This window comes from Oncorhynchus tshawytscha, linkage group LG18, assembly GCF_018296145.1.
Source record: "Oncorhynchus tshawytscha isolate Ot180627B linkage group LG18, Otsh_v2.0, whole genome shotgun sequence".
NCBI classification, from domain to species: domain Eukaryota; kingdom Metazoa; phylum Chordata; class Actinopteri; order Salmoniformes; family Salmonidae; genus Oncorhynchus; species Oncorhynchus tshawytscha.
The window spans coordinates 6,868,260-6,891,526 of NC_056446.1; the positions used below are offsets into that span (position 1 = coordinate 6,868,260).

The window sequence follows — 23,267 nt, forward strand, 5'->3', positions numbered from 1 at the left end:
AGTTCATTTAGTTAACATTATTACTGTACCTCTCTATCCCAGAATGTCACATGAATCCTGAGTCTGAAGCTGGAGAAGCAGGTGATTGTTGATGGCAAGAAGTCCAAATGCTACTGTTAAGCATGTCCTGCACTGTCTGCCTCCCAGTGAGGACCACCTACACAATTCCACTGCCTGGCAGTCAGTGAATCTAGAATGGACAACTGTTTCACTGAAGACACCATACTGTATGTGATGTATTAAAAAAATACTGATTTCTTACTTTCTTTCATATTACAGATTCCAACCTGAACCGCTCTGAAGGTCTGAGCAGCATCTATGATTAGAGTGTGGAACCTGAGGGAGAAGGCAGAAGTCCATGTGGCCTGTTGCTGCTCTGAGCAGTGTGCTTAGAGTTCTGGTGGAGCAGATACTATGTAACCTTTCTAACTGAAAATACATAATTTCACATCACTGAGATCTTGACCATTCAAATTGTAATAAATCCAACTGTGCATTCAAAGATGGTCTCTGATACATTATAGCCCTCTAACAACAGCAATCTAATGGCAATCACTTTTCATGGTGAATTGTAAAATAAGAAATCAATGCAGAAAACACTTTCAAAGTGATATATGCAGTTATAAAGTGCATCCGCCTCGCTGTGACTGTTCCGTGCGCTACATCAACAACAATAAACACAATAGCCTTGAGCAATATTGTTTTGTCATCATCACCACAATCACTTCAAGGGTAAAGACACAATTTAAATGTATTTATGAAATTGACAGAACTAATATATCTTATTGCCTTTGGTGTATCAGCAGCATTGAAATAAAAGTACATTCTAAGATGCTATCAAATATTTAAGGGGGAAACAATGTTGACCATGATAAATACATTACGCTGTCTTACAGAGTGCCTACGGATAAACATTAAACTTTATAAAACTACATGACCTTAACAAAAAGGTAATACAACAAAGACATTTTACATTAAATATATACAAAACGACTTCTACAAACACCAATATTACATTAAAAACCACACTAATTTGTCCCTGCCATTTACAATGAGCCACTCAGCAGCCAAAATATTATGGCTCTATCAAAACACAGACAGGGGCCTCGTCTGTCCGGGTCCTTTTTGTCTAGTTAAATTATAGATTTTTATTTTATAAAGTTCTACAAACAAGAACTAAATATATTTTGTGTTTTGCGTTTCCATTTAAGTGTGTCTGACTACCTTTGATACTACACTTGATATTGAATGGTTTAAGAGCATGGATTGTCATGGGAAAAGGCCAAGGTGTCTATCCCTGTGTTTAAATGGAGCCATTTCTATCTCCCGTGAATGTGTATGCTCTGCAATTTGCTCCTCCATTCACGTGTCGGAGCTGGGCAGGAACGTCACCATTGCGAAGGATGCTGGAGTCTTGCTTTGGGTGGATTGTGCTTGGGCTGGAAAGAACATTTTATACAGCATTACGTCTTCATCCCCATTGAGAGCAAAGTCTTGAATTCTTGACATTATAGTTATTTAGCTAGCAGTTCCTCTAAACCAGAGCAACAAACAGTCAGTGCATACAGAGGACATCTATCTACATATGTATGAGACGGTTGCTTCAATTGATTTAAGCTCTGCTTTGTTAGTTTCCTTTTGCAATTAGTTTGTTTTCGTTTTGCAATTGTGTTGAGTGCTGCACTGTAACGTGTACCTGTTATGAATATCTAAATCATGTGTAGGGTACCTTTTTTCTGGGATAAGGCAGTGTGTGCGATACAGATCTGCCGTGGATGGCGTCTTCGCTGGAGAGGCTCTGGATGTGGAGAAAGCCGTGTGGGATAGTGATTTATTTAACTTTGCTGGAGTCGACATGGGCCTAACCTCTGACTCAGCACCTGGAAAAAGATATTAAATGAGTCATGATGTGTCAACAACCAGACAAAACAGTTTTCACCAATTCCACCAATGTGCCCTACAGTAGACTTTCTCTTTTGGGAATTTCGGTGCAGGTCGCTTTATGAAATGTTCAGAGACAAATGCTTTCTATTTGATTTGACTGATATGAAGGAAGAGCCATGTCCTCCAGCTTGGTGCTGATGGTATTCAGGAGGAGCTAATTACTTACATCCTGATAAGGCACTTTGAGACTTTGACATCTGTGGTTTCATTTGGTCTCCAAATGGAGTCAAGTTTAAAAACTGATGTTTGAGCCATGTGGCGCGGTCCTCCTCAAATGCTTTTCTCTGCAGGACAAATGTTTGAATATTAGCCTGAATAATTCACTTTGAAATAAAATAATTCATGAAATTGCAGGTAATCAAATTTCCAAGTTATCTGCCCTCTTGTACACTCTGTACCTCGTGGCTCAGTCTTATGGCTGCCTCTGTGAAGTTCTTCCTTTCCGCCTCAAAGTTCTTCCTTTTTTCTTCGAAGGACTTCCAATCCTCCTTGAGGCGCTCCTTCTCCTCCTGCATGTAACAGTCGTTGAGCAGCGAGGCTGTCTCATCGTCACATGGGGAGTTCAGCTGCTGCTGTGAGAACAGAACACACAGAGTAGTGGAGACTGAGGATTAGGAGGGAGAATTACAGACAACTGATTATTACTGACAAGTGAGGTAGCAGTTCGTGACCTTGGGACTATAATGTTCTATCGGTGCAAAGCAAAGTTCTGAGATATTAAAGCATCAATGTTTTCACATCCCAGATCTGTTTTGTAGTGGATTCTTCTTTCATAACCCATAAAGGTCCTAAAGTTGCAGAGTATAAAAATCCTGAGACTCACATTAAGCATCTCCAATCCAAAATTAAATCTAGAATCAGCTTCCTATTTCGCAACACGCTTCCTTCACTTACGCTGCTAAACATACCCTCGTAAAACTGACTATCCTACCCATCCTTGACTTCGGCGATGGCATTTACAAAACAGCCTCCAACACGCTACTCAGAAAATTGGATGTAGTCTATCACAGTGCCATCCGTTGTGTCACTAAAGCCCCATATACACCCCACCACTGCGTATGCACTGTATGCTCTTGTTGGCTGGCCCTCGCTTCATATTTGTCACCAAACCCACTGGCTCCAGGTCATCTATAAGTCTTTGCTAGGTAAAGCCCCGCCTTATCTTAGCTCACTGGTCACAATAGCAGCACCCACCCATAGCACGTTCACCAGCAGGTACATTTCACTGGTCATCCCCAAAGCCAACTCCTGCTTTGGCCGCCTTTCCTTCCAGTTCTCTGCTGCCAATGACTGGAACAAACTACAAAAATCACTGAAGCTAGAGACTTATATCTCCCTCACTAACTTGAAGCATTAGCTGTCAGAGCAGCTTACCGATCATTGCACCTGTACACAGCCCATCTGTAAATAGCCCACCCAACTACCTCATCCCCATATTGTTATTTATTTTTGCTCTTTTGCACCACAGTATCTCTACTTAACCCTTGTTGGGTAGGGGGCAGTATTTTCACGTCCGGATCAAAAGTATGCCCAAAGTAAACTGCTAGTTACTCAGGCCCAGAAGCTAGGATATGTATATAATTGGATAACACTCTAAAGTTTCTAAAACTGTCTGTGAGTATAACAGATTCAAATTCAGCCTACCACTATTTTCAATGGCTGTCACTTTTATTATAAGGTGAAGTCCTCCCAGATTGCAGTTCCTATGGTTCCACTAGAACAGTCTTTAGAAAGAGTTTCAGGCTGTTTTTTGGAAAAATGAGCCAGAAATTGTAGTTTTTCTAGGTGGCTCCCATCTTGGCTGTAGTGTTTCCAAGCGTGTGAATGAGAGCGCGTTCTTTGGTATTTTCCTCCGGTAAATAAAATAACGATTCTCAGTCTTAAATTTGATTGTTTATTTAAGTATTAGGGTTTGATTATAAACTTTGTTTGACTTGATTGGAAAAGTTTATTAGTAACATTTGGGATTCATTTTGGATGCATTTTGATGGAGGGAAACTGGGTGGATCATTGACTGAAGCGCGCCAGCTAAACTGAGTTTTTATGGATATAAAGAAGGACATTATCGAACAAAAGGACCATTTATGATGTAATTGGGACCTTTTGGAGTGCCAACAGAAGAAGATCATCAAAGGTAAGGCATTTATTATATTGCTGTTTCGGACTTTCGTGTCGCACCTGCCTGGTTGAAATAGGTTTTTCATGGTTTTGTATGAAGGGGCGCTGTCCTCAGATAATCGCATGGTGTGCTTTCGCCATAAAGCCTTTTGAAATCTGACACAGCGGCTAAATGAACAAGAAGTTAAGTTTTATTTTTATGTATTACACTTGTGATTTTATGAACATTTAATTTGTATAATTCTGTAGTTTGAATTTCGCGCTCTGCAATTTTACCGGAAGTTAGACATCATCATCTGTACATCTATCACTCCAGTGTTAATGCTAATTGTAATTATTTCGCCACTATGGCCTATTTATTGCCTTACCTCCCTAATCTTATTACATTTGCACACACTGTATATAGATTTTTTCTATTGTGTTATTGACTGTACGTTTGTTTATCCAATGTGTAACTCTGTGTTGTTTTTGTCGCACTGCTTTGCTTTATCTTGGCCAGGTCGCAGTTGTAAATGAGAACTTGTTCTCAACTGGTTAAACAAAGGTGAAAAAAAAAACATTTTTAGTTGGGCGCAATCGCAGTAGAACCTTACGCCTCTGAAATGTCCATTTGAGTTTAGCCATAAGGTTCTATCTGACACTTCTGAATTACACATGTTCAGTTAAGAAAACAAACTATTTAAATACGTAAATGATAGTCAGAAGACATCAAATACAATAAACATTTATGATCAAACGAATTACTGTCACCAGACAACATCATTTACTTTAAGATTTCTGACAAGTTTTTTTTTTTGCTTTCCGTGCCATTATTACTGACTAGACAAGACCATAATAGAAGGAGATAGCAAAGACATGTTCTGATTGGTCCGTTTGAATTTGTTCAGGCTTGTGATTGGATTGCAGACAGAACCTCATAATTTTGTAGTTTGTCATTTTTTCCCACTTAAAATGCACTCTTTCTAAAATCTAACTTCACAGACATATGAACACATCTAAAAGATCAATTATATGTGAACTCATTTTTGACAAAAATGTCAAATAGAACCTTATAGTCCCAAGATCTAGAGTTGTTAATAAGTATTTTCCATTTACTTTAATGTCTATGCTGATAGATCAATCTATTGAGGCAATAGGTAGACAGATTTACAGGTCTGCTAGAATTAGGTAGATAAGACACTGTAGGTGTAATAGCCAGATTAATTCAAAACAAACAAGGCTGAATAAGTATTGAACTCAAGCAGCATCATAGAGAAGAGAGTTAAGTGTATACCTGCAGGAGCTGCTGCTGCGTGTGGATGAAGTCTTTATACTGCTGGATCTCCAGTTTCAGCCTGTCCATCTCCTCTTCATGGACCTCTTTGGGGATGGCGTTCATGTTGGCTCTCTCCCCTACCAAGGATGCTGGACAGGAATCACGTCACAACATTACCAGTGATTCTGAGATGGTTTATTGTTTATGATTACGGTAATAATAGGTTTAACTAATGGATTTTAAAAAATGAAGGTCTGGGTTTGAAAAATATACAATTAAAAAACAGCTTCTCCTCAAAGAACCACTAGAGGTGTCTGTTGGTTCATGTTTCACAGACAGTGGTTACCACTTTTATTGGACTCTTTTCATTTGATTTGGCTGATAACAGAGTAAAGTGACCACCCATCAACTGACATTACTTATATAACAAGCAATTTGTATCACTGTTCAGTTGAGCTTTAAGTGGACATTTAATCAACTCAAAGTCTGGTAGTCGTTCATGTTATTTATAACAAAACTATAATACCACAGACAATAAAACTGAGCATCCTGAGTGACCTCTTTCTCCGGTGGTAAGCAAACAAGGCTAACAAAACCTCACAAGTGGCTGCCCTCTAGAGATGATGCAAGTAGTATGTGACAAAGAATACCTTGGCTGTCCAGTCTCTCCACGTGGCTCTTTAGTCTCCTCCACTGCTGGCGAATGCTATTGGTGAGCTGTTCCCTTGCATGCTCACAGGACAGCTCCAGGCTCTCTCTACTTGAATCACACACCTCATCCTCTTCTGAGCTGGTCTGTTGCAGAGAAATGTCGTGACAACAGGCATAGACTATTAATTGGTTAATTTATTTAATTAAGCAGTCACCTTTATATAGTGTGCTATTTTTGTGTGCAGATGGTTTTAAAACTATGCCGGAGTAATTTCAGTTGTGAACTATTTTATACGACATACATGATTTTTTGTTAACTGGTAAATAGTAACCTACAGCAAAGTGTGTTTAAATCATTTCTAACTTGTTAACAATTTCTGCTAGTTAGTTTCGCTACCATGTGGGTTTTAGCTTGCTTGAGCCTATTAACAGAGGAGTGTTAATTCAGATGTTTCCATACATGTTTCATTTAAAACATTTCTCTTACTAAGGAGTTGTTTAATCTAACTGCTTAACTATTTATCTGTACATGGAATTGTATTTGTTTTTTTCTTCAAATTTTTACAGGACTATGCAGCTAATGTAGAAGGAAAAGCTGTATACAAATACTGTGCCGAATCACATGTGAAGAATGCAACAAAGAAGCAGAATCATCTGGCCAAGTGCATAAAGTTCCCTCAACGCTCACAACAAGCAATCTAGAATAGAAGTAGAGGGACTTTGGTCAGAGGTGAAAATTATGAATCAGACACCTTATCAATAGCAACAGCTCATGGTCCTCCTGGAATGAGAAGTTTTTTTGACTCAATGGAGGAACGTATTCAGAGAATGGCTGATGAATGTCTTGCTTGAGCTGTTCACCTGGTTCACCTCTGATGCTCACAGGCAATGTGTATTGGAAGAGATTTTTGAATGTTCTTCCCCCAGCACACACCACTCCAACCAGACATGCTTTATCTACTCATATGCTGGATGCAGAGTTCAACAGATTTCAAGTGAAGGTCAAGCAAATCAAACCATCTCTGATGGGTGGTAAACTGTTCGAGGGTCAAAGATGAATTAACTACATCTCCATCCCTCAACCAGTATTCTACAAGAGCACAGACACAAGGGACAACAGACACACCGGTCTCTACATTGCAGAAGGTATTTGCACTGGTGACCGACAATGCGGCGAACATGAAGGCTGATTGGTCTAAAGTGGAGGAGTCCTACCCTTACATCACACCCATTGGCTGTGCTGCTCATGCATTGAATCTGCTCCTCAAGGACATCATGGCACTGAAAACAGTGGATACACTCTACAAGAGAGTCAAGGAAATGGTTAGGTTTGTGAAGGGTCATCAAGTTAGAGCAGCAATCTACCTCACCAAGCAAAGTGAGAAGAACAAGTGCAGCACATTGAAGCTGCCCAGCAACACCCATGGGGGGAGGGCGGGTTAACCCACTGTTCCTAGGCCATCATTGAAAATAAAAATGTGTTCTTATCTGACTTGACTAGTTAAATTAAATAAAAAAGCAGAGGAAACTGCAGTTCTAAAATACATCAAAAAGCATGAAGACTTCTGCCCATACACGCCGCAGCGTATATGTTGGACCCCAAGTATGCTGGCAGGAGCATCCTGTCTGGTGCAGAGATCAATGGTGTCATCACTACTGTGTCTCGCCGCCTGGATGAGACCAAGGTTCTTTGCAGTCTGGTGAGGACTTTGGGATGGAAATGCAATATGGCAGTCGTGCCAACATATCTCATCAGCCACCTGGTGGAAGGGACTTTGTGGATCTGAGGCTCTTTTTCCTGTTGCCTCAATCATCCTCCAAATCCCACCAACATCAGCCGCCTCAGAGCGCAACTGGTCCTTGTTTGGGAACACACACAAAACCACGCAACAGGCTGACCAATACAAGGGTTGAAAAATTGGTGGCCATCTGGGCAAATTTGAGCCTGACAACGAGCCATCAACGAGCTAGGTTGGAAAGTGACAGTGAAGACGAGGCCTCAGTATGATGTTCAAGAGGTGGACATTGAGGAGGTCCAGGGAGAAGACATGGAGGCCTGAGAGGAAGACAACCAAAGCTTTAGTTTCTAGACTATAATTTTACAGACGTATGATGAAAACGTTTTTGGGAGATATGATGGATCATTGGGGATCATTCAATATTCCCTTTCTTTTGTTGTTCAGTGAAATCATCCCATGCAAAGAGTCAACTTATTTAATTAAATTTCAATTTGTAACAATTATTATTTATTTTTTTCTATTGGAAGGATTTAATAATTTGCAATTATGTCTACTTATGATACATATATCCAATGCAAAAAAAATCAAAAAAATCTACATTTAAATGGTATTAATATAAATGTGCATATATCCTTGTTAATTCCCATATATTCCCGTTAATTCCCATGGAAAGTTTCCACCCCTGAATATTCCCCAAAATGTGTGACCCTAGTTGCATCCTGTTTCCATTGGTCATCCTTGAGAGGTTTCTACAATTTGACTTAACCCAAAGCATAACAAAAACAAACTGCAAATGCATCCAACGAGTTTGTTGAGTCATTGTGAATTTGCCCAAATAGTTATGACTTCACATAGGGGGACTAGATACCTAATGTGCTTCATTTCGAAATGGTAAATCAGATGTGTGAAAATGCCCTCAAATAAATAGGTGACATTCTGTACTGTTGCCTCAAATGAAACATTTGATTTCAAATCCAAAATGCGGGAGTATAGAGCCAAATGAAAAATGTTAGCTTAGAGACCATTTAAAAATGTTAACCTCACTGTCCACACACATATGGAGGGGACTGTAGATACCAAATACACCATCCGGTACAGCATATTGGGTACCCATGACAAAAGACAATACTACTAGACAAACCTGTTCTAGACTGTCATCATGTTTCTCGCCACTTTGGCTAGGTTTCCTGGGTCTCAAAATGGTGACCATATCCCTTTTCATCTGCTGTAATACTTTCTTTAACTCTGCGTTCTCCATCAATAGGTCCTTGTGGCGACTGTCGTAGTCGTTCAGTAGAGTCTTATACATCTCTCCCTCATGTCTGAAAAATAAAGAAATTCACCTGTGTTTAGTCTTTTCTCAGTGCATGTGATGATGGGGGCTTCCAAGTGGCGCAGGGGTCTAAGGCATCACAACCAGACACCCTGGTTCGAATCCAAGCAATATCACAACCAGCCGTGATTGGGAGTCCCATAGGGAGGCGCACAATTGGCCCAGAGTCGTCTGGGTTTGGCCGGTGTAGGACGTCATTGCAAATAAGAATTTGCTCTTAACTGACTTGCCTAGTTAAATAAAGGTTAAAAAATAAAAAAAAATATATACATACAGTTGAAGTCGGAAGTTTACATACACTTAGGTTGGAGTCATTAAAACTCGTTTTTCAACCACCACAAATTTCTTGTTAACAAACAATAGTTTTGGCAAGTCGGTTAGGACATCTACTTTGTGCATGACACAAGTAATTTTTCCAACAATTGTTTACAGACAGATTATTTCACTTATAATACACTGTTTTACAATTCCAGTGGGTCAGAAGATTACATACATTAAGTTGACTGTGCCTTTAAACAGCTTGGAAAATTCCAGAAAATGACGTCATGGCTTTAGAAGCTTCTGATAGGCTAACTGACATCACTTGAGTCAATTGGAGCTGTACTTGTGGATGTATTTCAAGGCCTACCTTCAAACTCAGTTCCTCTTAGTTTGACGTCATGAGAAAATCAAAAGAAATCAGCCAAGATCTCAGAAAAAAGTCTGGTTCATCCTTGGGAGCAATTTCCAAACACCTGAAGGGACCATGTTCATCTGTTCAAACAATAGTCTGCAAGTATAAACACCATGGGACCACGCAGCCATCATACCGCTCAGGAAGGAGACGCGTTCTGTCTCCTAGAGATGAACGTACTTTGGTGCAAAAAGTACAAATCCATTCCAAAGCAACAGCAAAGGACCTTGTGAAGATGCTGGAGGACACAGGTACAAAAGTATCTTCATCCACAGTAAAACGAGTCCTATATCGACATAACCTGAAAGGCCGCTCAGCAAGGAAGAAGCCACTGCTCCAAAACCGCCATAAAAAAACCAGACTACGTTTTGCAACTGCACATGGGGAGAAAGATCGTACTTTTTGGATAAATGTCCTCTGGTCTGATGAAACAAAAATTGAACTGTTTGGCCATAATGACCATCGTTATGTTTGGAGGAAAAAGGGGGAGGCTTGCAAGCCGAAGATTACCATCCCAACCGTGAAGCATGGGGATGGCAGCATCATGTTGTGCGGTTGCTTTGCTGCAGGAAGGACTGGTACACTTCACAAAATAGATGACATTATGAGGCAGGAAAACTATGTGGATATATTGAAGCAACATCTCAAGACATCAGTCAGGAAGTTAAAGCTTGGTCGCAAATGGGTCTTCCAAATGGACAATGACCCCAAGCATACTTCCAAAGTTGTGGCAAAATTGCTTGAGGAAAATAAAGTCAAGGTATTGGAGTGGCCACTACAATACACTAAGTCCTGACCTAAATCCTTTTTAAAAATTGTGAGCTGAATTGAAAAAGTGTGTGCGAGCAAGGAGACCTACAAACCTGATTCAGTTACACCAGGTCTGTCAGGAGGAATGTGCCAAAATCCACCCAACTTAGAAATGTTTGACCTAAGTTAAACAATTTAAAGGCAATGCTACCAAATACTAATTGAGTGTATGTAAACTTCTGACCCACTGGGAATGTGATGAAAGAAATAAAAGCTGAAATAAATTATTCTCTCTACTATTATTCTGACATTTTACATTCTTGAAATAAAGTGGTGATCGTAACTGACCTAAAACGGGGCATTTTTACTAGGATTGTAAAAAACTGAGTTTAAATGTATTTGGCTGAGGTGTATTTAAACTTCCGACTTCCGACTTCAACTCCTCAATCCCTGATTATATCTTTATGTTTGAAACCTGAAATGTGGCAAAAGGTCGCAAAGTTCAAGGGGGCCGAATACTTTCGCAAGGCACTGTATATATGTGTGTATGGCAGTTTCAATAAGATTTACATCTTGAAGCATATTGAAGGTTTCTATACACTATCCCAGATCCTATGCTTAAAATGCTAAACAAGATAAGCTAAGAATCACAAACCAAGCAATAGTTTCTAAAGTATTGGGACAGCGACACATTTTTTGTTATTTTGGCACTGTACTCCAGCACTTTGGATTTGAAATGTTACAATGACTGAGGTTAAAGTGCAGACTATCAGCTTTAATTTGAGGTTATTTTCATCCAAATCGGGTGAACCGTTTAGAAATTACAGCACTTTTTGTGCATAGTCCCATCCATTTTAGGGGACCAAAAGTATCGTGACAAATTCACTTATGTGTTTTAAAGTAGTAAAAAGTTAAGTATTTGGTCCCATATTCATAGCACGCAATGACTACTTCAAGCTTGTGCCCAATAGAAATAAATGGTAAATAATGGCATGTGTGATTTTGCAAAAACAACAAACACTGTCCCTGTCCCAATACTTTTGGAGCTCACTGTAGATGGAAGTAATTGGTAATGTCATGAGTGCCAGTATGAGACAAAAAAAACACAACATGTAAAGTATTTGTCCCATGTTTCATGAGCTGAAATAAAAGATCACAGAAATGTTCCATATGTACAAAAAGCATATTTCTCTCATATTTTCTGCACAAATGTATTTATATCCCTATTAGTGAGCATTTCTCCTTTGCCAAGATAATCCATCCACCTGACAGGTGTGGCATATCAAGAAGACGATTAAACAGCATGATCATTACACAGGTGCACCTTATGCTGGGGACAATAAAATGCCACTCTAAAATGGGCCATTTTGGCACATAACACAATGTCACAAATGTCTCAGGTTTTGAGGGAGTATGCAATTGGCATGCTGACTGCAGGAATGTCCCCAGAGTTGTTGCCAGAGAATGTTATGTTAATTTCTCTACTATAAGCCGCCTCCAACATTGTTTTAGAGAACTAGGCAGTACGTCCAACCTTGCTCACAACCGCAGACCACGTGTAACCATGCCAACCCAGGACCTCCACATCCGGCTTCTTCACCTGCAGGATCGTCTGAAACCAGTCACGCGGACAACTGATGAAACTGACGTGCATTTCTGTCTGTAATAAAGCCATTTTGTTGGAAAAAAACTTGTTTTGATTGGCTGGGCCTGGCTCCCAAGTGGGTGGGCCTATACCCTCCCAGGCGCACACATGGCTGCGCCCTTGCCCAGTCATGTAAAATTCATAGATTAGGGTCTAATTAATTTATTTAAATTGACTGATTTGAAATTATTACATAATTTATATTTTGGTTCAGTATACATAGTTACCTGGCCTCAGTCTTCCCAGTTTTCCAAAGGCTTCTCTTCCCATCCGATCTTCCCACGTAGTTCAATACTTCAAACGCTAGAATAGAGAAATTACACATAGGTCAACTTCCATCACAGTATCAACTGTGAAAAGAAAATATTAACGTATTAAATAAAAATGGGCGATCAGAGGATGAAGCATAACTTGAATGATTACTTTGTTTCTTATCCTTTTTGTCGATCAGAAGCTGATTCAGGCGCTCTTTTAGTTTGCCGAACTCCCTTTCTTTCCTCTTCATGTCATGATTGTACTGAGTGGCACGGCTTGCTATGATGCTTTGAAGTTTCTGTACCTGGCACAAAAACAATACAAGTAGGCTATTACATGATAATCCTTTCTAGGAATAAATAGACTGGTACTAGATATTCTAATCTTATCTCAAGTTTCCATATAAATCAACGAAGCGTACCTCTTCTTTTTCATTTTTCAGGCAGTTATGTAAGCTCTTCACTTTCAGCTGTAGCTGACGTTCTCTCTCAAGAAGTCCAGTGTTTTCCCTCTTGGAGAGTTCAAGTTGATCCTATAAGGATTCATATAAAAACAAATATATAAAAAACTGTGGTTTTAATTACAAAGCTAGAATTCCTAATAAAACTACATGTCCATGCTTTATAATGTGTTATGTGTTTGCGTAAGGATAAATCACGTTTGAACAGCAATTGATGTGCAGACAGGACTAAGAGAATAAATAAAGGATAATAAACTAAGAAGGTTAGCGAGTGAGTAAGTCAAGGCCAAACCTTCAGTCTAGTGTTGCTGAGCTGCAGATAGTCCATGTTGCTGTTGGACTTGACCTGCTCCACTTCAATCTCCTCCACTGTCTGCAGGCACCGGCGGTGCAGCTGGAGCAGGTTGTACACGTTATTCAGCACGGCCACCAGATTCAGTTCAGGACCGTTGTTAGACTCTGTGCAAAGCAATGGAAAGCCCAGAGAGGATACCTCCTGCAGAGGCAAATCAGGGATGGGATCAGACATGCAGCTTAGCGGGTAGTTACTGGCATCAAAAAAAACATGAAAGCAAGCATGAACCCAGCAGGCAACAAAGGTTGCAATGACATCATTGTGACATCTTTTATGAATTAAAACATTTGAGGTCTCTTACCTGATTGATGTATGAGATACATTCTGACACATTGTCCTCTGTACAGAAGGCACTTATTGTAGGCATGGTGTAGGGGTTTCTGGTCATTGGCAGAGGGAGCACTGATGATTGGCTGTACTGCCTCAGAGAAGAGATTCTGTATCTTGAAGAGCTGCAGGAAGTGTCCTTGATTTCTGTGCAGGAATAATAGAACAAAAGGATTGCAATTACTAGTTAGGTCAAAATCAATTAATTGCAAACTGTCTTTCAAAGTGGACAAAGAGAATAGAATCCTCATGTATGTGATTCAAAGAAGCGCAGCAATCTTGCTTTAGTGTTGAAATGAAATGTCCAATGAAAATGATTGAAGGAGGTCAAGCCATCCAACCACAAAACGGTTAAGATACATTATGTTGGAGTGAATGGAGAATTTCACTATTTAGGACCCTAATCTGTATTTTTGATGTAAATGGCATGTTATAGAAGGGTGCAGAAATTTGGGGGGGGATTTCACTTGGTTTTGAAAAACTTACCCCACCAGCAATTGACATCCTCAGCCTCATTCTGGAGTTCCGGGGCATCCAAAAACATGAACAAATGCTCTATTGCTCCAGTATAGTCTTTAGATGTTGTACACATGAAATTGTGTCATACCGAACATTATAATCCATTTAGTTGAACTCAAGCAATAATTTACAGCTCAAGCATATTCGCTACCATGCATGTACTTCTTCAATCCAATTCCTCTCACTACTGCGAGTGTGTAAATAGGGGGCACGCTACTGGCACAGATACAGTACTAGGTACCTAGCTAGCTACGTTGATAGTCAGTCATGAGATCAGCCAGGCGATGAAAACGGGACAGAAGTAGTTTTTGTTAGGTTAATAGCTGAATATTGTTGAAAATGGTTTGCAGATGTGAAATCCCAACATGTGACAACGCAAAGACAAAACACAGTCCGATATCTTCTCACGGACTTCCTTTGGACCCAGATTTACTGAGGGTTTGGTTAGTTGTCCTGCAAAGATGCATAAACACTCCCATCTAAAGACTGGATCTACGGTTTTGTAGTGAGCATTTCTCAGGTGACGACCTCTGAAAACCACAACCAACAAGAAAAATCATTGGTAAAAATATAAATATATATTTGAAGAAAACAACTATACTGTTAGGTTCTAATTTTCAGAGGAAATAACTCACGGACACTAGTGAAGCTTAGCAAGTTTAATTCTTCCCAAAGGGTCGATACAGCTGTAAATCAGACACAGACATGGCTTCCCCTGTTGTGGGGGAAGCAAGAAAAAGCAAGAAATTACTTATAAATGAACAAAAAATGATAACGAAAATGAATAAATAAAAAATAAATAAAACCTGATTATAAATGAACGAACAATGATAATAAAAAACATTCACCACCGGGAGGTTTACAAACTCGGAGAGTTATGGCCTGGTCTATGATCACACCATACACAATCTTATTTCCATCTCTAATCACACAACAAAATGACATTTCAGCTGAATCCGCTGTCTTGTTCCATGTCAGTTGGAGCTGATTTTTGTTTCTCCACTCTCTCCTTCTGTTTCCTACGAGAGTGATAGCACAAGACTTGGAATGCAACAAAAACACACAAAACATAACAGTATTAACAATGTGATAAGATATGCATTATTATATATGCATGAAAACCAAAGACTGAGACCATGACAATTCCCACTCCCTCTTCACCTGACTCTATGTCTCCAGGATACTTTTCTGCTGGATTCCACAAAAATGATATCCCTAAAAAGCCTCCTCATGCTTTCGCCCAGTCTTCCCCTTTCCGGCCCCAGGTTCCGAGAGGTGTTCCCAAGCCATGTCATTTTCACTTTGTTCCCAATTCTCCTCCATTGCAACAATCCTACATCCTCTTATTAAGGTAACTCAGTACTGTATATGCTTTCACATCAATGCCTTAAACATGTTGTTTAGAGTACAATTACACCAACATCTATCCTCTTTCATATGATGCATTAACCAATAAAGCAGCTAACCCAACCCAAACTATGATGCTTAAAGTAGCTCCCAGACCCAACCCATCTGCATGTCTTACAGGGGAATCTAGTCTCGCTCCCACTCTTTCGCTCCATTTCCTCTGCCATGGTGTCTTCAAGCTCACCCATTATGCAGCTGGACCTCACTTCTCGTGAGAACAATGCACCCACCAAGGAGAGACATGACAATCTTTACCGCTGCAGGTGCTGTAAGGAGTACTGTGTGTGGACCAAACCAATGCTGTACCAACACCCCCGCCTGGTGTATCTTGATGTACACTCAATCTCCAGAATTCAGCCGTGCCCTTGGTTATCTCTGCTTTCACCTAAGGATATACACATGCAACACATGGGTCATTTCCTGACAACATAGACTCTCCTCTTATGGCACGATCACTAATTTGTGACATTTGAATAACAGCCTCCCCTGTACTCCCATCGGTCTCCCAGTTACCAAGCCATGTGACATTAGTCCTCATAAACTGATATCCCAACAATGCTACTAAAGTAACCCCTGCTACTACTAACATGGCCCATGCCTATAATCTCCTTCAATTTTACGCTACTGCTACTCTCTGTTCATCATATATGCATAGTCACTTTAACCATATCTACATGTACGTACTACCTCAATCAGCCTGACTAACCGGTGTCTGTATGTAGCCTTGCTACTTTTATAGTCTCGCTACTGTATATAGCCGTCTTTTTACTGTTGTTTTATTTCTTCACCTACCTATTGTTCACATAATACCTTTTTTGCACTATTCGTTAGAGCCTGTAAGTAAGCATTTCACTGTAACCTTTGTATTCAGCGCACGTGACAAATCAATCATTAGATACCCCCTTCGTCCCTGTTTTCCTGTCACGTTGGCCTGGTAATGAAAGATCAGTATCTCAATGCATCCATAGTCTAAATTGTTCGCAGTGTGTAGACCCCCCTTTTCCGGCACTTATCATTCTAGCGTGTCTTTTTCAGATATCGTTTACAGCTCATCTTCCTCAGTGACACAAGTAACTCTTGCCTGTCTTGCCTCTCCTTTGTCTTCTTTCTTCAGCCGGTTAGGGAGGGTTTTGAGGTTCACATACACACACTGTTTGTGGTCAAATGATTCCTACCATCCATTAAGACACGATCTGACGTCACCTTCCATGATAACTCCCTTATTCTACTGACGACCTCTCGGAAAAGTTACCAGATCAGGAAGTTAGCACCCTAACCCCTCGAAGAATCCCACACTCCAGTATCCCAATCTGGTGAAATTTGTATTGGAACAAAAGCACAAAATGAAATCAGCAATACACATATCACAATCCATTTGAAGTAACGGTCATCCCTTATTAACCTATATTTTCCCTTCTATATGCATCTTTACCCAAAGACCAGGACCTCAGGGAACTGGTCATTTTCCCATCCGAACATGTGACTCAAAAACATCATGTTAAATCAAAAGTAAACAAATTCAAATAACTAATCAACTTAGAATTACAACTCTTTATAACTCCTTACAGAAATAACAATGATCTCATAAAGTAATGGCACAATTTGAATAGAGACTGGTGTTTCTCATTCATTTTACAATGGAATCCCCCTTGTTCTGATCATTTAGTGGAGATGATCAGGCATTTGACACCATTAAAATATTTCCTCTCCCTTTTCTTTCCCTGTCCTTCAGAACCCATTTAAATATCTTTCAAAACATTCCCATCCAACAACATACCCAATTTAAAACTTAATTGAAAAGACCCTATCCAAAATGAACCCCACAGTATACTTAAAACTGCCCAATATCACTAACTGCCCGCCCACAGTCTCTGGGGACCTTCCAACGAAAAATAATGAAACCCCCTCTTTTGGAAAAAAGATTGTGCATTTCGTTAGCATTCACTATGCTACATTTTAATCAGCAATCCAAAAGTATTAACTATACCTGATAATTGTAAATCCACTGTCCTTACTCCTATCATTAAATGTTTGTTTCAATCCACCACAATGTTCATGAACTAACAAAAAAATAAATATGAAGTTAATTGTAGGTTTAGTACCTCCTTTGCTAATTCCTTGTTACCACCCTTTCATATATTCTAGAAATCTATTTCAGAATAAGACAACAAAGCATACATTTATTTAAAAATAAAACCACATAAAATGTCTCATGACATCAAACCCCCCCCAAGGCTTTCTGAGTTTACAAGGAGTGTTTGGCCATATAATTTACATTTGTTACCTTTAAAATCCATTCCCCTGGCATTTCACCTAGATTCTTCAACCCAAAATATGTTTTCCTGTGGCAAATTTAGCGAATTTCTCATCGTAAGGAATCCGCAATATTTGATCTCTGGCCTCTACTAAAAAGTTAGGTAAAACGTGATCTCACACGTCTTCCTTCACATAGAAACTGTAATCTCTATGAACCACTATCGATCGAACTCAGGCTATACACCAATATGGGACAATTCCTCTCCTTCTAATCTCAAGACGATTTGTTGTTGCTCTTTTGAAAAAGATGCAAACGCTTGTATTTCCTTCGAATGCAGCAGGTTCCAGTATCACCTTACACTCATTCTTCCAATGTCCGACAGTCCCACATATAAAACAGGGAGCTATCTCCTTACACTTTGAAGTTTTTCCGCTACGTTTCTGTGTCTTACCTTGGCCATTGAAACTATCGTTAGTGATTTTCTCTAAGGCCCTATTAACCCCTCCCACGTCTGCAAAGTGAGCAGAGTTATATTCCACTCTCAAAACATCCTTTTGAATTAAATCCACTAACCCCGCAATTACCGTTTTTCTCACAGGGTTCAAGCCTGCCATCAAAGCAGAAGTGCAAATTCTATCAATGCACTCCCATACCCAGTCTTTCTCTGGCAGTGTACTGGTACTCATTCCGGGTTTATCGTGATGCATTTTTTGTTGATAGTATGCTAACATCAAAACGCTGGTATATTGAGCTTTTGATTCTGGTTGTATGTCTTTGTGCAAAGTCATAATTGCTTCCCTGAATTCTTTATTTGATTTGAATTCCTCAGGGACATGTTGTCCAATTTTATCCAGTTTGCTAAATTTTCCCATATTCGAGCCGAATTGTTAGAATGCTTGTGTTCTTCTTTCAGCACCTCCATGGCTTTATTAAAATCATTTAGCTCCATATGACAGGGAGAATCGGGGCCGTTTGTTACCATATCAATAGTTATTATTCCCTAACCTCTCCCAACGGTGTTAAGTGTGTTTTGGATTTCTTCACTCCCGTCTAAAATACACAACTATTATTCGCGCTACACACTTCCCCGGACAACAATTGATAGGTCACGGCACTTAATACCTTGTATTACAACCGATACCATAGCGTCTGGAAATGTATTACTGGAGAACACAGATGACTTAATGGCTTTTCCCCGTATTCACTAATATTGAGCACTTCACAACAAAATTATTCACACTTGTCTTCCTATTTCCACATAATCTGCCATGGTTCACTACCCCAACAGGGCATAAAATGAACCTCTCTTTCACACACACACTCACACCCAGCGCTGTCACGGCCACTGCGACTCCCTTCTTACGGTCTGGCCAATATACCGTTACACTAGGTTTTTACCCTTCACAGGTTACCCTATTCAGGACTTCCCCTCTCTCTATGAGATTTTACACTCCACAGGCTTTCTGCTTGGGACTTTATTTATGAAATGTTACCCTCTACAGGAACTATCCTGTGATTCTTGTTCATCCTATGATTCTCATCTCCCCAAGATGAGTGGAAACAGGTATAGGAACTTGCCTACCTTGTTTTTTGCCAGCTCTGCTCCACTGATATGGACTCTTTGGTTTGACTATAAATCGTGGTGAATCCTGCCGACAACGCCAACTGTTAGGTTATAATTTTCAGAGTAAATTACTCACGGACACTAGAGAAGCTTAACCAAGTTTAACTATCCCCAAAGGGTCGATACAGCTGTAATTTAGACACAGACATGGCTTCCCCGTGGTGGTATTCATACACCACTTTAAGTGGAGTCTCCTCCTCATCTCTAAACATTGCATTATTCTTGCTAAGCAGGGAACTAAGTGATATGAGACTTTAACGGTTTCTCCCCTTATCAGTACTGTCACATGCGATTGTTTTCCCTGCACTCAGCCCCTCCCAAGCTTCATTATGGCACCCCTCATGTCTCTTTTGTAACTAATGTTCCTATACTTCTGAATATAACAATGTTCCAAGTTTAACCCCGAATCCAACAATACCAACCGTTGAAAGACGTTGCCGGGCCTGTCTAGGAGCAGCAGAAATTGAAATTGAGGTAAGAGATATGCTAGCTACCTACCTAATAAAGTAACATCACTGATGAAAGGTGAAACACTGAGTCTGCTCTTATTTACAGTGCATTTGGAAAGCATTCAGACCCCTTGACTTTTTCCACATTTTGTTACGTTACAGCCTTGCTCTAAAATTGATTAATTATTTTTTTCCCTCCATCCACACACACCATAATGACAAAGCGAAAACAGGTTTAAAGATATTTTTGCAAATATACTAAAAATAAAAAACGTAAATTACCTTATTTACATAAGTATTCAGACCATTTGCTTTGAGACGTGAAATTGAGCTCAGGTGCATCCTGTTTCCATAATCATCCTTGAGATGTTTCTACAACTTGATTGGAGTCAGGCTCTGGTAAATTATATTGATTGGAAAGGCACACCTGTCTATATAAGGTCCAGTGGTGTAAAGTGCTTAAGTAAAAATACTTTAAAGTACTTTTAAGTAGATTTTTGTGGCATCTCTACCTTAAGATTTATATTTCAATTCACACACTTATCAAGAGAGCAGCCCTGTTCATCCCTACTGCCTCAGAGCTGACGGACTCACACAAATGATTTGTTTGTAAATTATGTCTGAGTGTTGCCCCTGGCTATCTGTAAATTTAAAAAACAAGAAAAACGTTCCGTCTGGATTGCATAATAAAAGAAATGTGAAATGATTTGTATTTGTACTTTTGATACTTGAGTATAATTAAAATCAAATCAAATACTTTGACTTTTACTCAAGTATTACTTTACTGGGTGACTTTTACTTGAGTCATTCTCTATTAAAAAGGTATCTTTAATTTTACTCAAGTATGACAATTGGGTACTTTTTCCATCACTGATAAGGTTCCACAGTTGACAGTGCATGTCAGAGCAAAAACCAAGCCATGAGGCTGACGAAATGGTCTGTAGAGCTCCAAGACAGGATTGTGTCAAGACACTGACCTGGGGAAGCATTGAAGGTCCCCAAGAACACAGTGGCCTCCATCATTCTTAAATGGAAGAAGTTTGGAACCTCCTAAAGCTGGTCGCCCGGCCAAACTGAGCAATCAGGGGAGAAGGGCCTTCGTCAGGGAGGTGACCAAGAACCCGATGATCACTCTGACAGAGCTCCAGAGTTTCTCTGTGGAGATGGGAGAAACTTCCAGAAGGACAACCATCTCTGCAGCACTGCACCAATCAGGCCTTTATGTGGCCAGACGGAAGCCACTCCTCAGTAAAAAAAAAGGCACATGACAGCCCGCTTGGAGTTTGCCAAATGGCACCTAAAGGACTCTCAGACCATGAGAAACAAGATTCTCTGGTCTGATGAAACCAAGATTGAACACTTTGGCCTGAATGCCAAGCGTCACGTCTGGAGGAAACCTGACACCATCCCTACGGTGAAGCATGGTGGTGGCAGCATCATGCTTTGGGGATGTTTTTCCATCGGCAGGGATTGGGAGACAAGTCAGGATCGAGGGAGATGAATTTACCACAGGTGGAATACAATAAAGTTGAAAAAACATCTCAAGGATGTTCAATGGAACCAGGATGCACCTGAGCTCAATTTACTTATGTAAATAGGTATCTGTTTTTTATTTTCAAAAAGGTCTAAAAACCTGTTTTCACTTTGTCATTATGGGGTATTGTTTGTAGATTGATGAGGGAAAACAATGATTTAATCAATTGTAGAATAAGGCTGTAATGTAGCAAGAAATGTGGAAAAAGTCAAGGGGTCTGAATACTTTCCAAATACACTAGCATAGAAGGGGAAAGGATATGAGCCATCAGTTGAAGATTGTGCAAAGGATTCTGAAGGCTTCACCTGCCTCCTTGAATCCAACGTAGACACCGGTGGGTGAAGGGTACTTGTTGCAGATGATTTTGATGATGCAACTGATTAACACTCGTCTCTGGCCAACGCCAAGTCATTTGCCTTTCAATCCCCATTCCAAGACCACAAGTCTATATTGCCTAGAAAATTAATAAATATAAATATCTGTGCGAAAGCAGAATAACACTAGGTAGGCCTGCTGATGAGCATTTGGGTGAGGGATGACATTTGACGCAGCCTATGAATACTGTAATGCTGGGAAGTCTATTTATCACTTAAAAACTACCGGTACTTACTTTATTGACAGGTGGACATTTAGTCCCCCTGGCTGAGGTCTCTTCTTCCAGCTTATTTTTCGCACATGGAAAAAGTTTCTACAAATGCCGGGTTAATGAGGGCTGGAAAGTTATTGTCACTGGTTACACAGAGTAGGGTGGGCTCACGGGTCAACGTTCTCTCGTCGCCAGACACATAGATTTTCCAAGGGTGGCATAAGCAGGTCCCAATCTGGGCAGCAAAGACACTAGTTCTCAGTGGGCAACACTTGGCATTGCCCTCAGGTACAGCACCAGTCCCCAGATGTCCTGAGTCGGGCCTCGGATGCTTGATGATTATAAGCCTGAGCCTCTGCCTGCTCTGTCTCTCTCCTTTCTCGGTCATCCTCCATCTGTTGAAGCTCCTCGTCTGTGTATTCCGGTTCAAAGAAATAAGGTTCACCTGCAAATTCGATTTCATCCTCGTATTCATAGTCAGAAATGTTGGTGAGAGCTTTGCCGTTTGTAAAATTACGTATTCGGGTGTTTTTGAAGCCTTTGTTCATGTTTTGGATGCCCTGAACTCCAGAATGAGTTTGAGGAAGTCAATTGCTGACGGGGTAAGATTCAGGACCCTTCTTTAATATACATAAAAAAATACAGATTAAAGCCCTAAATAGTAAAATTCTCCTTCAACATGGTTGAAACACCCAATAGGCTACAGTATAAAAACTGAGTGAAAATCCAGGGCTATTAGAAACACTTGAATTCCAACCTTATTGTCAGTCTAATTTTGAATCATTAGCATGAAATAAATACAAAATTCTGGGAACAGAAAACGACATTGAGTACAACAGTATGAGTCATAAAACCCAGAAAATGTTTCAATAGTTTTTTCACTATTACATTTTTCCATCTGGGATTTTAGAACTACTTCATGTAGGGTTACCCTGGCGCGACATTTTGATAACCACAAAAATCTCTCTCGGACAAGGTAACTTATCAATAATTAGCATTGCACATTTTTTGGAGTAAATTGAGGTGAATATATTTAATAAAACTCACATTGTTCGAGAGAGAATTACACAAATTACAAAACGTGGCGCCAAGGTAAGCCTGCACCAAACACACAATAAAAAAAGATCTATGTTTTATTGCAATGTAAAAATGTAATGCAAAAAAATAAACACTAGAACCATTTTGGTGTTTTTCTGGGTATTATGGACGCGTCTACTGTGGTGGACTATTGGGAAGCAAAATAGTATGCATAGATAGTATAATATCTTCGCGATAACAGAAAGGCAATGAGGCATTCCTTTTACGAGTGAATTTTGGAATTGAGGTTACTATGCGCACACAACCTTAAAATAGCATTAATCTGCTATTTCTGTCAATTTAATCTTC

General features: G+C 39.9%; 1 protein-coding gene across 8 annotated transcripts in view; it reads right to left on the reverse strand.

The window, feature by feature from the left end:
• Positions 1 to 461: 461 nt before the first annotated feature.
• The window catches only part of LOC112217417 (afadin- and alpha-actinin-binding protein-like), a 29,482-nt gene continuing 6,676 nt past the window's right edge, over positions 462 to 23,267 (reverse strand). Inside the window, exons 1-15 of one of the 8 annotated variants that reach the window (XM_024377689.1) lie at positions 19,271 to 19,902; positions 14,660 to 15,816; positions 13,992 to 14,554; positions 13,480 to 13,652; positions 13,116 to 13,319; positions 12,785 to 12,895; positions 12,532 to 12,667; positions 12,336 to 12,411; positions 8,849 to 9,029; positions 5,968 to 6,112; positions 5,336 to 5,466; positions 2,343 to 2,516; positions 2,111 to 2,228; positions 1,730 to 1,880; positions 462 to 1,439 (exon numbers count right to left, since the gene is read on the reverse strand). In XM_024377689.1, coding sequence (XP_024233457.1) covers positions 1,304 to 1,439; positions 1,730 to 1,880; positions 2,111 to 2,228; positions 2,343 to 2,516; positions 5,336 to 5,466; positions 5,968 to 6,112; positions 8,849 to 9,029; positions 12,336 to 12,411; positions 12,532 to 12,667; positions 12,785 to 12,895; positions 13,116 to 13,319; positions 13,480 to 13,652; positions 13,992 to 14,097 — 1,842 coding nt within the window. In that variant the 5' untranslated portion in view covers positions 14,098 to 14,554; positions 14,660 to 15,816; positions 19,271 to 19,902 and the 3' untranslated portion in view covers positions 462 to 1,303. Of the gene's footprint in view, positions 1,440 to 1,729; positions 1,881 to 2,110; positions 2,229 to 2,342; positions 2,517 to 5,335; positions 5,467 to 5,967; positions 6,113 to 8,848; positions 9,030 to 12,335; positions 12,412 to 12,531; positions 12,668 to 12,784; positions 12,896 to 13,115; positions 13,320 to 13,479; positions 13,653 to 13,991; positions 14,555 to 14,659; positions 16,162 to 19,270; positions 19,903 to 23,267 lie in introns of those variants that run through there. The other 7 variants (XM_042300605.1, XM_042300604.1, XM_042300603.1 and 4 more) reach the window with 7 other exon arrangements.